At 47.8% G+C, this 15218-nt stretch overlaps 1 protein-coding gene across 2 annotated transcripts in view; it reads left to right on the forward strand.

Moving 5' to 3' along the window:
• STON2 (stonin 2) overlaps window positions 1-15218 on the forward strand; it is a 569996-nt gene that overhangs the window by 284613 nt on the left and 270165 nt on the right. For both annotated transcript variants that reach the window (XM_069208355.1, XM_069208356.1), the window contains exon 5: window positions 9990-10259. In XM_069208355.1, the coding sequence (XP_069064456.1) occupies window positions 9990-10259 (270 nt within the window). The remainder of the gene's footprint in view (window positions 1-9989; window positions 10260-15218) is intronic.

Below are 15218 nucleotides of genomic sequence, written 5' to 3' on the forward strand. Positions count from 1 at the left end.
TAATTGACAATTGTGTGTACTGGTACAGATCTTATCAGCTGTTATAACCCAGACGTAATAATATTTATGAGGATGTAATTTTAGGTTTTCTATCTTGTATCTGGTATCTGCTGTTTGTCTTATTTCTATGTCTATGACTGAATAGTATTTAATAATGGTGGATTGGTGGTGAATATCACGTGACCAAGGCTGCAGTGTGAGCCGAAACGCGTTGTGCTTTGATTAAACATATTTTTAACTTTCCTGAATCCTGAGCGTGCTGTTCTTATTTTTTGTTTTCGTTGGATATATATATATTTCCATTTAACATCATCCTCGGTTGTGGCAAGGGAGTATTTTCATTTGGAGTTTTATTTCTGTGAGGAGACACTTAAGATTTTAACTGCTCCCAGGGGGATAAGTGGTAGCTAATATAGGGCGAAATTGTGGAGGAAGGACTGGGTAGCATCAACCATTTGTATGTGTTTGAAGTATGAACAAGTATCCTGATCTTCTTTTGAAAATGCCTATCCAAGGCTAGACCGTTTATTCAAATGTATGTTTCTACGCTATTTTTAAAAGCATGAGTACTACCATTTGGAACCAACTAAATATATAACATACAAATATAGTGTCCATGTATGGAGTATGAAACTGAGATGACAGCAGTCATCTTTGTATGTTTATGCTTAATCCTCCAATGGGAGCGTGCTTTGAGGAATTTAAATGGAACAATTAGAATGGTGTCTTTTTTACCGATGTGAGCATTGAGAAAGGGATGTTGCTGAAATGTGTTGTAATAAATGCTATAAATGCTATAAATAAATACCTTGAATATTGGACCCCCTGAGCGCCAGCTTTCCCTTTTCTTTCGGAGGAGTTCTGATTATATATAAATATTTCTGTGTGTATACATATATATATGTGTGTGTGTATATATATCAATCAATCAATCAATCAATCTATTTATAGAGCGCACTACAAACCCGTTAGGGTTTCAAGGCGCTGAGGAGGGAAGGGGGGGTGAGCTGCTACTGGTCGAAGAGCCAGGTCTTGAGGAGTCTTTTGAAGGCGAGTAGGTCGTGGGTCCGTCGCAGGTGGGTTAGGAGAGTGTTCCATGTCTTGGCGGCCAGGTGGGAGAAGGATCTGCCGCCGGATGTCTTACGGTGGATGCGGGGGACGGTGGCGAGTGTGAGGTCTGCGGAGCGGAGCTGGTGGGTGGGAGTGTAGAAGCTGAGTCTGTTGATGAGGTAAGCAGGTCCGGTGTTGTGGAGTGCTTTGTGGGCGTGGGTGAGGAGCTTGAAGGTGATACTCTTGTCAACGGGGAGCCAGTGGAGGTCTTTCAGGTGGGGTGTGATGTGGTTGCGACGGGGTATGTTGAGAATCAGACGGGCGGAGGCATTTTGGATGCGTTGGAGGCGCCGCAGGTGTTTTGTAGGGTTGCCTGTGTAGAGTGCGTTGCCGTAGTCTAGCCTGCTGCTGACGAGGGCCTGTGTCACAGTTTTTCTTGTGGCTGTTGGGATCCACGTGTTGATCCTGCGGAGCATGCAGAGAATGTTGTAGCAGGAGGAGGAGACTGCGTTGACCTGTTTTGACATGGAGAGGGAGGAGTCGAGGATGAAGCCCAGATTGCGTACGTGGTCGATCGGTGTTGGTGGGGTTCCTAGAGATGTTGGCCACCAGGAGTCATCCCAGGAGGAGGGGTTGGGTCCGAGAATGAGGACCTCCGTTTTGTCCGAGTTCAGTTTCAGGCAGCTGTTTCTCATCCATTCGGCAACGGCCTGCATTCCTTCGTGGAGGTTGGACTTGGCGGTGTGCGCGTCCTTGGTGAGGGAGAGGATGAGCTGAGTGTCGTCGGCGTAGGAGATGATGTTGAGGTTGTATTGGCGGGCTACTTGAGCGAGGGGTGCCAGGTAGATATTGAATAATGTTGGGCTGAGGGATGAGCCCTGGGGTATGCACAGATGATTTTGGTGGCTTTGGAGCGGAAGGGAGGGAGGCGGACTCTCTGGGTTCTGTCGGAGAGGAAGGATGTCGTCCACTCGAGGGCTTTCTCTTGTATTCCGGCTTCGAAGAGGCGGGTTCTCAGTGTGTGATGGCATACCGTGTCGAAGGCGGCTGATAGGTCCAGGAGGATGAGGGCTGATGTTTCGCCGTTGTCCATTTGGCGTCTGATGTCATCTGTGGCAGCGAGGAGCGCGGTCTCAGTGCTGTGGTTTTGTTGGAAGCCGGACTGGGAGGGGTCCAGGATGTCGCTGTTTTCGAGGTGGCGAGTCAGTTGTGCATTGACGATTTTCTCAATGACCTTTGGAGGGAACGGGAGTAGGGAGATGGGTCGGAAGTTCTTAAGGTCCTGGGGGTCTGCTTTGGGCTTCTGAAGGAGGGCGTTGATTTCGGCGTGTTTCCAGCTTTCCTGGAATGTTGCTGTTTTGAAGGAGATGTTGATGACCTTCCGTAGTTGGGGAGCGATGGCTGCGTCTGCTTTGTTGTACACGTGGTGGGGGCATGGGTCTGACGGTGATCGGAGTGGATGGAGTTCATGAATTTGCGTGTCTCGGTGTCGCTGACGTTGGCCCAGGAGGTTAGGCGATCGGAGCGGGTTGTGTTAGCGGGGGTGGTGTCTGGCGTGGTGGGGGCGGCTGTGGTGTTGAAGCTGTCGTGGATGTCGGTGATCTTTTGGTGGACGAATGTGACCAGTGAGTCGCATGGCTCTTGTGAGGGTGGAATGTCGTTGACATTGGTGCTGGGGTTGGAGAGTTCTTTCACGATGTAGAAGAGCTCTTTGCTGTTGTGTGCGTTGTTATCTAGGCGGTCTTTGAAGGATGATCTTTTGGCTAGTCTGATTAGTTGGTGGTGTCTGCGGGTGGCATCTTTGTGGGCCGTGAGGCTGTCAGGTGTGTGTTCGGTGATCCATTTATTCTTAAGTTTACGGCAGGTGCGCTTGGAGATCTGGAGACCTTCGGTGAAAGAGGTGGCTTTCTTGGTGGCTCGGTGGTTGGAGGTCTTCTTTAGTGGTGCGAGTGAGTTGGCGCAGTCGTTGATCCACTGTCTGAGGTTGTGGGCGGCAGTGTCTGGGTCGGTGGGGTCGTTGGGCGGGTTCTGGGCAAGGGTGCTGGTCAGCTGGTCTTGGGTGACTTTGCTCCAGTGGCGGCGGGGTGGCTGTAGGGTACGGTGGTGCTTGACCTGTTTCTGGAAGGTGAAGTGGATGCAGTGGTGGTCGGCCCAGTGGAGTTCGGTGGTGTGGTTGAAGGTAATGTGGGCGCTTGTGGAGAAGATGGGGTCAAGCGTGTGGCCGCTGCATGGGTGGGTGTGGTGACGAGCTGTCTGAGGCCGAGGTTGGCAAGGTTGTCAATCAGGGTGGTGGAGTTGACGTCATTGTTGTTCTCGAGGTGGAAGTTAAGGTCCCCGAGGAGGATGTAGTCTGTAGAGGCGAGTGCGTGGGTGCTGGTGAGATCTGAGATGGAGTCGCTGAAAGGTGCCCGTGGTCCGGGGGGTCTGTAGATGAGCGTTCCTCTGAGGGTGGTATTGGGGCCGGTGTGTATTTGGAAGTGCAGATGTTTGGCGGTTTTGAGGGTGTCATCCGTGTGGGTGTGGACCTTGAGGGTGGCCATGTGGACGATGGCTATTCCTCCTCCAATTCCATTTGTGCTATCCCTGCAGGTGATCTTGTAGCCCTCCAGGATGGCTATGGCGATGTCGGGTGCTGAGGAGTTGTTCCACCAGGTCTCGGTAAGGAAGGCCACGTCCGGGGCTGAGGTGTCGAGCAGGTCCCAGAGCTCAATGGCGTGCTTGCGTGCAGGGCGGGTGTTAAGGAGTATGCAGTGGAGATGGTTGGTTCTGGTTTTTGGAGGGTAGGTGGTTCGATCGCAGGTGTATCTGCAGTGGTGGCAGGAGAATGGTCCGTGGGTATTTCTTGGTGAGGACTGGAAGCATGCTGTGGGGCGGCCAGGGTTGAGTGCGTTGAGGTCGCTGGCGGTGTAATGGTGTCTGGAGGTGCAGGGGTTCCGCAGACCGGGGGTGGTGGCGCTGGGCGCGGTCCAGGCGCAGACGGGCTTGCCTATGGCGCGCCTCCAGCGCTCCAGCGGCACGGTCGCGCAGCGACTGCCATTAAAAGGGGAGGAGGGAGGGAGGAGCAGCTGGGAGGCGGGAGGCGTGGACGAATGGGGGCTCGAGGGGGGCGGGGACGCAGGGACGCAGCGGCAGGAAAAGGAGACGGCTCGGGGAGCCGAGGCGCTGGGGGTGGCAGGGGGTAAAAAAGCAAGCGAACGTGGAGAAAAACAGCTAAGTCAAGGAAGACGAGAATACAGCTAAGACCAGGTAATCACGGGGTAACAGTTAAGACGAGGAGACACGGGATAACAGTTTAAGACAAGGAAACATGGAGTAACAGTTGAGAAGAGGAGACACGGGATAACAGTTTAAGACAAGGAACATGGAGTAACAGTTAAGACGAGGAGACACGGGATAACAGTTTAAGAGAAGGAACACAGAGTAACAGTTGAGACGAGGTGACACGGGATAACAGTTTAAGACAAGGAACACGGAGTAACAGTTAAGACAAGGAAACACGGGAAAGCAGGTAAGACAAGGAAACACGGGATAACAGTCAAGACACGGCAGACACGGCAGGGTAAAAACCCACAGCGATTCCAAGAAGGCACTTACCACTAGCCACCAGGGATGGCCAGCAGGGAGCAGCGAGGGCGGGGAGGGGAGGACACGGGGACAGCTGGGTGTCGCTGTACGAGCGGGGAGCGATCCAGTGGCCACAGAGGTCAAAGGTCACTCTCCGCGTCGCGCAGCGACCGCCATTAAGAAGGGGATGAGGGAGGGAGGAGCAGCTGGGAGGCGTGGACGAATGGGGGCTCGAGGGGGGCGGGGCCGCAGGGACGCATCGGCGGGAAAAGGAGACGGCTCGGGGGAGCCGAGGCGCTGGGGGGGCAGGGGGTAAAAAAGCAAGCGAACGTGGAGAAAAACAGCTAAGTCAAGGAAGACGAGAATACAGCTAAGACCAGGTAATCACGGAGTAACAGTTAAGACGAGGAGACACGGGATAACAGTTTAAGAAAAGGAAACACGGAGTAACAGTTGAAACGAGGAGACACGGGATAACAGTTTAAGACAAGGAACACGGAGTAACAGTTAAGACAAGGAAACACGGGAAAGCAGTTAAGACAAGGAAACACAGGATAACAGTTAAGACACAGCAGACACGGCAGGGTAAAAGCCCACAGCGATTCTAAGAAGGCACTTACCACTAGCCACCAGGGATGGCCAGCAGGGAGCAGCGAGGGCGGGGAGGGGAGGACACGGGGACAGCTGGGTGTCGCTGTACGAGCGGGGAGCGATCCAGTGGCCACAGAAGTCAAAGGTCACTCTCTATATATTTATATATACACACACACACACATATATATATATATATTTACATATATATATATATATATATATATATACATATACATATATATATATATATTCTCACAGAAAAAGCAAAAGGTTAAAGTAACGTTATAGTTAGGTGTGATAAAAAGATCTGCTTTTTTTTTTAAACTTAATAATTCACTGAAAAACCAAAGGTTAAAGTAACGTTATAGTTAAGTGACTATGGGCCTGATTTAGAACTCACAAGGCAGGTTACTCTGTCACAACCGTGAATGATGTCCTGTCTGCCGAAATCGAAATCCAATTGGATAGAATGGGATATAGATTTCGGTGGATGGTATATCCGTCACCGTATTTCTGGAGTAACTTATCAGGCCCTAAGTCAGTGATTACATTTTTTTAACTAAAGAAACACAGACATTCACCAGTTATAGTTAGCAGCCTATAACATGGGCCCCAAGATGCACTGCTTATGAACTTTCATATTACATCACTTGTGGTATGTCCTATAACATCGTTTATGACATCAATGGTGACATCTCAAATGATATAATTGATGACATCACTGATGGCATTACTGATGACATCAACCAACCTTCTTTTGCATACATTGCTCTATAAATGGGTATAGCTTTAGAGCCCTGAAAATAAGTACAAAATACCTCAGAAGAATATGAGGCATCATTAATTGCATCACAGAAACAACTCTATTAGGTGTAGAAAGTGTGAGTTATCTGCCACATTGACTCTATACCATACACTTCAGGAGTAGAATATTTCACATCAACCACAGATATATGGGAAACCCTCCTTGCATATAGTGTTCATTCTGTATAGAACTGTTCAGAGAAAGCCAAGTTCCTAAAAGTACTGCACGTCTGTTCCAAAATAAATGTCCTATTGTGGACGGCTTTTACCTATATCGAACCCCTGACAGTCACCAAACCAACAATGACTAATGAAGTTGATATGAGTAGAAAAGCTGGAACTGTAAACAGTATTCCCTCTATGTAGAGAGTCTACCCTGTACCACACTGTTTGCAGACAGTAAAACTCTTATGAGAAATACACTACAAGCTATTAAAAAGTATCTACTCAGAACAGTGTACACTCTCTTGACATTTGGCAAGAATACACTGCTTGGTTAAAATAAGCAACATCTGAATGTGCTAAAGAATAAACTACCTGCAGCCTTCACACTGTGATGAAAACTTTACTGACACACCATCTTCAGAATGGAAAACAAGCACATCTACGTAGCTTAACACCTGTTGCAATCAGTTTTCTATGTTGAGATGATGTTGTCTAATAATTCAAGCATGCTTACAACACTTAGGGCCTCATTATGACCCTGACGCTTTTCTGACCGCCAGAGTAAAGGTGGCGGTTTCACCGCCAACAGGCTGGCAGTGAAGACCACCACATTATGAGTGCCAACTGGCAACCCGCCACATCTCCACTCATACTGCCAGGGCTGTCAGAGCCACTGGACCAGAGATGAGCATCTCTGACCCGGCGGTCCAAAGAAGGTGGTATTATGAGCCGGCTTTCCACCAGGGTTTCCGGAGCGGTAACACCACCACGAAAACCCAGGTGGAAATGCTACCGGTGACAGGGAATTTCTTCCCTGACACCAGAAGATGACTCCCCCCAGCAAGCACAATACGCCTCTCCCCCCACCACCCCACCAATGTACAGCGACCACCGAACCGAACCTCCAGGTAGATCAACCCCCTCCCCGCATACATACACACACAGACACCCACAAGCACCAGACATAAACTCATTCACCTACACTTACATACATGCATTCACTCACATGCCTCCATACTGGCATTCACCTCAGCACTCATACACACATTCAACCACGAAGGCACACACCCTTCTAAACATGCATACATACACTAAGACAAATATGCATTCATCACAACCCTCATACTCGCATACACACACGCATACACACTTACATGCATACACACACTCACTTCTACATTCAGACACGCATTCAACCACACATTCACACATTCATGCATGCACACAGACAACACACACTCACACATGCACACTCAACGCCCCCCTCTCCTCCCCTCCCCTGTTGGACGATCAACTTACCTGGTCCAGGGAGGAGGTCATCCAGAAGGGAAGGGGCGCTGCCACCTCTGGCAGTGCCCTGCCATCAGGACACCACCAGGTCGTATTATTGCTCATAGTACAGCAGATGGTGTCCTTCTGGTGGGGCCGGTGGAGGAACCGCCACAGTATCTCGGCCTGCCAGCACGACTACTGCCAAATTTCCGCCCATAGTGTGGCAGAAATCCAGCAGTACTCATAGTATGGTGGGCAGAAGATCGCCAGCACTGGCAGTCTTCTGGTGCCCGCGACTTTGGTGATCTTCAGGAAGACCACCAAAGTCATAATGAGGGCCTTAGTATATTTTACCTTTGCCCTGTAGCAAGTATTTTCTACAGAGCCTAAAAACTGGTGTAGAACAATCTAAACACAAGTTCCCAACTGTCATCTTCAAACTTGTATAATGTGTTCAATAGCAGTATACAGCTATGGTATATTAGATGCACATGCATTTTGAAAACATTTATACCCCTTAGATGGACACAGGCTGTACAAAATTAGATAAATAGGTACTATGGTAGTTATGTGCCACAATGTAACCTATAAATCAAACTATCACACTTGTTGGATTATGTCATCATTGATGTAATCAGTGATGTCATTAATGCTGTCATTTGAGATGTCATTAGTGCTGACATAATTGGTGTCATAGAACGTGTCATGAGTAATGTAATATGTGAGGTCATACGCAATGATGGCAGGGACGCAAATTATACTTAGCGTTACTAACTATAACTGGTGAATGTCTGTGGTTGTTTTTTAGTTCAAAACATGAATGTTATCACTGATACATTCACCTAACTATAACATCACTGTACCCTTTGTTTTATTCAGTGAATTTCTAGGGAGTTCGTTTTTTTACTGTAAAGTAAGGCTTAATTATCTTACATATATGCAACCCCCGCCATGCACTGCCTTCGGACGTGTGCGTGGGAGATTGGCTGCAGGGCTGCAGCTGTCCCTCATGCAGCTAATCCCACGCTGTGCACTTAGTGGGGTGTTGGCCATAGGGGTTGGCCCTGGGGACCTCATCCATAAGGGCTATCTGATTTTAATTCAAGGGGAGTGGGGCTGCATGCCCCCCCTCCCCAAGCAGTTATTGACCCCAGGGACCACATCCCCCAGGGTCATTTATTTAAATAAAGAAGAGGGATGCCCCACTGTCCCCTCCCCAAGGCTCTTTAAGTCGTAGAGACCCCACCCCCAAAGCTGTGAATTTTTTAAGGGGTGAGGAGGCCATTACTAAGAAAATGGGTGGCGGGCATACAGCACGCTCCATGAGCATTATTAGGCCCTCAGGACCCAATCCCCCAGGGCCACTCATATTAAAGAGAGGGTGGCGTGGACCCCTCCCTCTGCCGATTTCGGCTGCTGAAACCCTATCCCCTGGAGCCTGGTGCATTTATTAGGTGGCACACTGCCTACCTCTTCAGGCCGATATCAGCCCCAGGGATAATATCCCTTGGGGCCTGGGGCATTTTCCCCCTCCTCGAGCTGCTTTGGTCCCCAAAGACGCCAACCCCCGTGGCCCGCACTCTGAAAGATGGGTGCCCTGGTGTCCACCCAGGGGACCCATCCATTTACTCAGGGCCATGGCAGTCTTAATGCTGCTCTCTGTGGATGGGAGCAATATTCAAACCTGTTTCCTGTCCACATCAATGCAGGCAAGGACACTGATATAAAGTCTACTCCCAGTGGGCTGGAGCATTTATGAAGTTCCTGCTCACTAGGAGTGGACTTGGTGTTTGCTCCTGCTTGCCAGGAGATTTGAGAATGCTCTGGTAGGCCAGTTTTTCCATCTGTGGAGCAATTTCACACAATTTTATCCGAGGGGCAAATTTTTTTATCTTAAAACATTCCAGTGAACAGACACAGGCACCGTTCACAGTCAGTGTTACACCATTCATCACGATTGTCTTAGGGGCTCTGACAACAGAGGCACGAATTGGCCCGAAATTACACATTATGAAAAGTAACACAAGAGTGCCAACATGAACCAGACAGTATTCAGCACTGCAAGAGTGAATTTCTCTGAGTTTGCTCGTTCAGGACACACGACTACTTTAACTTTTTCAAGGAATATTCCTCACATAAAATACTCCTCTTCCCAGGGCATTCGCACATTTATGGTTGTCCATCTTGTTTCTACCGCCGCACTGTATTACTCCTAATAGCTTAAGCCCTACTGTCTTGGGTAATTATTGCAAATCGCTCTCATTTGTTCTCTATGCAATGAATCACAAAACACCATGATGACTTTATAACTAATAAATAATAAACACAAATAGTCCAGAAAGCAAAAATATGTTATTTTGAATTGCTGGTCTTTTCGAATATTGGTTGGCTCCTATATCAGCCTGTGATTTATGTCCTTTTCAGTTTTCCCATCACCATTGTGAATTTATTGTGCCTTCTTAATTGATGAACAGATAAGTGCTTGCCTGTTTCTGATTGCTTCACACAGTGATCTTCTGAATCACTCTCTTCATTCACAGCTCCAGGCATTGGCGAGAAGGCCCTCGAGAGATCTTTTTCATCCTCCGTGAGCTCTTCCGAAAATAACCCAGGTCAGGATGAGGGGCATTTCGAGAGCACCGTCTATATGGATCTCGGCATTTCCATGGACCAGGCTCGAGCTGGCTCTTCAGGAACCCCACCGACCACAGATTCTCAAAAATCAGATCTTCCTTCCACCATGAGCACTTGGGTGCAGTTTGAAGAAGAGGCACCGTGGAGAAGCCCATCTCACACCAAAGGCCAAACTGGTGAGAAGCTGTTTTTGCCAGTCACAGTGGCGTAACAAAGGCCCCTGCAGCCCCTGCGCTGAGTGGGGCGCCGAGATCCAGGGGACCTCCACAGCACACTGGCCCGAGAGCTGATGAGTGAGTGCGTAGGGGGCCCTTCCATGTTCTTTGCAGGGGGCCCCAACCAGTTTTGTTATGCCACTAGCCAGACAATGTTTGGGGTAAAGTGGAAATTCTATACTCAGGCTACTAGATACATTTTTATTTCCTCTGTAAAGCTTCTGTCCACACCCAAACAAGATCGTCCAACCATTAGCTCCTAAGAAGTTCACTTTGGACTAGGAGCTGCGAAAAGCCCATTCCTTGCATATGTCCCATCACATAGGCCAGTGGAGTCAGTTTCTATAAAGGGTCAATTCACTGAATGATGCTACAGTACATCTCAAAATTCAAACTGACATCCTCAAGCAAAGCAACGTTGTAGAATACCTGCTGTAGGTGATTGTGAAGATGCAGACTGGGTAAAGAGAAGTGTTTTTCCTACACTGGCTGCCCGCTTTAACAGAGCCCTGTGTCTAATCTGCACATAACTTTAATTCCTGGTAGGACTGAAAAAGCCTTTCATACTTCGGTGGTATGTATGAGCACATTGTGATTAATGGACTATTCAGTTTGTCGTGGGGGAAGCACAACTGTTAACCTCTGTTATGGTCCCAAACTGTTATCAAGGGTCTCCCATGTGACAAGTTGGACTGTTAACAGCATGGTGTAGTAGTTAGCAATGCCGTCATTATTAGAGGTGTGAGGTGTAAACACATCGGTAATCCTGCACCTGGAAGTGCCAGCATTTTAGGGATCTGTATTTCCTTGATATAGGATTACTGGGTAATTACACTTTTTGACTCATAGATTATGAATAATTTCAGCAATTAGTGCGTCTGTACCAAGTCTCGCAGTTTTTCCGCAATGGAGCCTTTTTTACATTTCGACATTTCCTGGAAAAATATGCCTGGGAAAAGAAACAAAGCAGAGAGACTTAAGTGCACAACTTGTAATTCCGATGCAGGAAGGAACTCATGCTTCTACCTTCTTGAGAATTACAATGTAAACCATGAGATAGTACAAGCTTCAATGTCATTTACAGAAGACAAAAAAGCATCAATATTCAACAGGAAGTAAATATTTTGCCCCAAAAAAAAACAATTGCAGCTGTTAAATCTAACTTCATTTTAAGCTGCAGGACAGTATTTTTTTAGACAAAGGTCCTAGTAACTTGAAAGTGATGGTACTATGCAAGGTAACTTGGGCTTGGTGTCATACATGTGTCACGCATTTAAATGGAAAGTCTGTTGTGTGAAACCATGACTTTCTATCTTCTCAATGTAGTAGCAGTACCTCAAACTCCTTTTGTCTTATACCAGTCATTACTTATGAGATGCGACCCACCTTTCTCAGACGTTCCTTGACCTCATCCAGTCATTCCTTACTAGGTGTCCCACCTTTCTGAGACTGAAAAACATGCTGAAGTACCGGCCCCGCCCATCCTCAAAAAACCATCAGCTGACCCACACTCTCCAACTATAATGCACACACAAATAACGCATACTTTTATACAAATTTAAATACCAAGATCACCAGAATCAGTGGAGTACTTTTCTAGATATAGATTTTTAGAGTTGTCAAAAGTTGATACAATGCATTTTTCTGTAGCTTCAATACTACTCTATTGGAGAGAAAACATGCACGCAAACAGGTGCTTCACAGCAACTTACAGGACCAATCGTATGGACTTGAAGTGAGTACAGGCAGGGTCCTAGTCCACACCAACAGGTCACCTTGGGCAGCACTGGGGCTGCCGGGGGCAGTTGTGCAGTTCAGCGTCAGGAGCCCATGTAAGTCAATGGGGATAGGTCCAGTCTCAAAGATGCTGCAGGGGTGGACTGAGAGTCAAGCCCTGGTGAACCAAATAGGGAGTTCAGTTATGATGCTTGGGGATTTAGGGACCTAGTGGTCCTGTTCTTCTTGCCCTGGGGGAGCAGAGTGCAGAGCTGGTTTTGATCATTGTGTTTCCGTCACGAAGAGCGGTTACAATAGAACGGGCCTGCAGAAAGAGGCTGCAGGCATGGACTGGGGTCCAGTATGACCTAACCAATGAGTTGGCTCAGGTCTCATAATTCTCAGGGATGTAGGGACATCAGTGATCCCCATTCTCCTCATCTGGTTGCAGATGTGCAGTGGATCGTTGGGTCTCCGTCATCATAGGAAGTTGTGGTAAAATGTGGTCTGCAGAATGTGGCTGCAGACACTGTCACAAAGTCCACAGTGGGTGAACTCAAGGTGCAGAAGTGACCAGGTGGCAGCCCTTCTCGCTGCCCAGTCAGAGGCTTGCCCGACAAGCACCCCTGTGCCTTGGCTGCAGCTCCTACGTGACCCCTGGGTCCGCCCATTGAGTTCCAAAGGGAACCTGACGCCCTGTTTGCACCCTGCCCCCGGCCGCCCCAGTGCCGCTGAGGGTGCGTGTTTGGCACCTACATGGGGCCCCCCCAGTGCTCCTCTAAACCCCCCTGGTCTGCCCCCCAACAATGGGGGTACTTACCTGCAAGCAGACCGGAACCGGAGTACCTCCTGTCTCCATAGGTTCCCGCATTATTTTGCCTCCTGTTTGACCTCTGCACCTAACCGGCCCTGTGTTGCTGGTGCTGTGTGTTTGGGGTTATCTTCAACCCCCAGTGGTGGGCTACCTATGTCACGGAGACTGAGTCTGTAAGAATTTTACTTACCTCCAAAACTGTACTGTATTTTCCTCCCCCAGGAACTGTTGAAAATTGCAGTGTCCAATTTTAAAATAGCTTTTTGTCATTTTAAAGAAAACTGTATGTAATGTCGATTTGATTCAATGTACTGAACTTACCTATGCAAAGTACCTTTCGTTTAATGTACTTACCTGCAAACTGAATCTTGGGGTTCTAGAAATAAATTAACAAAAGATACTTTTCTATATAAAAACCTATTGGTCTGGAGTTGTCATTGAGTGTGTGTTTTCACTTATTGCTTGTGCGTGTACAACAAATGCTTAACACTACCCACTGATAAGCCTAAATGCTCGACCACACTACCACATATGAAGCATTAGTATTATCTATTATTGTTTCTGTAAGGCCTCTTGGGGAACCCCTGGACTCTGTGCACACTATATCTAATTTTGATATAGTTTATACAGAGCCAGCTTCCTACACCTATGTACCAGAGGTACCACTTATAAGGGCTTACATAGGTGCTAAAAGCCTGGCCACTTGGGGATCAAGTGACTTGGGGTCTTGTTTTTGGGGAAAGAATACTGGCACTGGAGATCTGATTAGCAGGAACCCAGCGCACGTCTGTCAAAGTTGCATCAAAAAACAGACGCAAAGTTGGGAGGTACTGCAACCAAACCCCAGTTTCCTACACTCCGTGCTACCATACCTGGCCAAGTTTTTAGAGCAACTAATCAAGTGATGTCTCACCTACTACCTCAGCAACCACCAGCTCTTCGACGCTATGCAGTCACCACTCACCACCGCCAGAAACGGCATCTGCATGATCCTTGACAGAGGAGACACAGCAGCCCTCATTCCACTGGAACTCTGTAGCATTTGATACAGTCTCACACCCTATCCTTTTTAGGTGCCTGCACAATACTGGCAAGAACATGGTCTCTGCTGGATCTGCTCCTTCTTAAAGGATAGAACACAAGCTGTCAGCTTGGCACCTTACTTTTTGGAAGCCACAACTCATCTGCGAAATCCTTCAAGATTCATCACTCTGTCCCACCCACTTCAACCATACATTATCCGTCAGGCCAAAGTAATCTATGCATACAACATCAGCATCTCCTCCTATGCCAATGACATGCAACTCTAATTCTCCCTCTCAGACAAGACCCCCACACAAGAAATAAGTTCACTGCTGGCATGACTGAATTCACTAACAGAATGAACGGCAGTTGTCTCAAACTCAACATCAACAAGCCAGAAGCAGTGATCTTCGGCAAGAACACCTCACCATGGAACTCCAACGGGTGGACTGCTGGACTAAGACCCACACCCAGCACCCACTCCAAGAGTCTCAAAATCAACATCAAACTGGGCATGACTACACAAGTCAGTTCTGTCACTGCATCTTGCTTCCACACCCTGAAGATGCTGAGGAAGATCAAGCACACAGTTTCCAAACATCCCCATAAAAACTATCACTCATGCCTGAGTCACCAGCAAGTTAAACTACCAGAACACCCTGTGCGCCGGGATCACCAAGCAATTCACCAGAAGTCTACAAACCATCCAGAACTCAGCATCCAGATATACCCTCAAACTCAAACACAGAACTCCCATCACACTAGACCTCAGGGATCATGACTGGCTCCCGATACACAAACGCACTAATTTCAAACTCCTCATACACATTTTCAAAGCATTACACAACGTAGGCCCCAATTACCTGGACAGTCACATCTCCCTCCACCAACTACCCAGACTCTGCCACTCCGCAAGACTCCTACTCACACACATCCCATGCATACATAGATCCAGATCAGGATGGACATTCTCTTATATCACTCCTAAAGCGTGGAATGGCCACCCACTCCACTTCAGAGCTTCCATCTCTCTTCTTCGGCTTTTGATTGGTCAACCTACTCTAGGCAGGACTAGGCACACACTTCTGTTCAGTGCAGGGTACCCTTGCGGGTGATAGTGCAATATAAATACACATAAAATCACGCTTTGCAAATACACATAACAATCCACCTCAGAGCAATAACAGGTCTGGCATCATTCTGTTTTTTTCTGTCTCTGAATGAGATGAAGACTAAGGAATGTAGAGATTTGAAGTCCTTGCTGGGTTTGAACTTCTGTCAGTATCTCCCTGGGCCTTTCGCTGGCGTGTTTGGTTAGTTTGGGGAGATGTGTTATAACTTTCAGGAAATGTTTCAGTTAGATTACA

The sequence above is a fragment of the Pleurodeles waltl genome, chromosome 9 (genome assembly GCF_031143425.1).
Source record: "Pleurodeles waltl isolate 20211129_DDA chromosome 9, aPleWal1.hap1.20221129, whole genome shotgun sequence".
NCBI classification, from domain to species: domain Eukaryota; kingdom Metazoa; phylum Chordata; class Amphibia; order Caudata; family Salamandridae; genus Pleurodeles; species Pleurodeles waltl.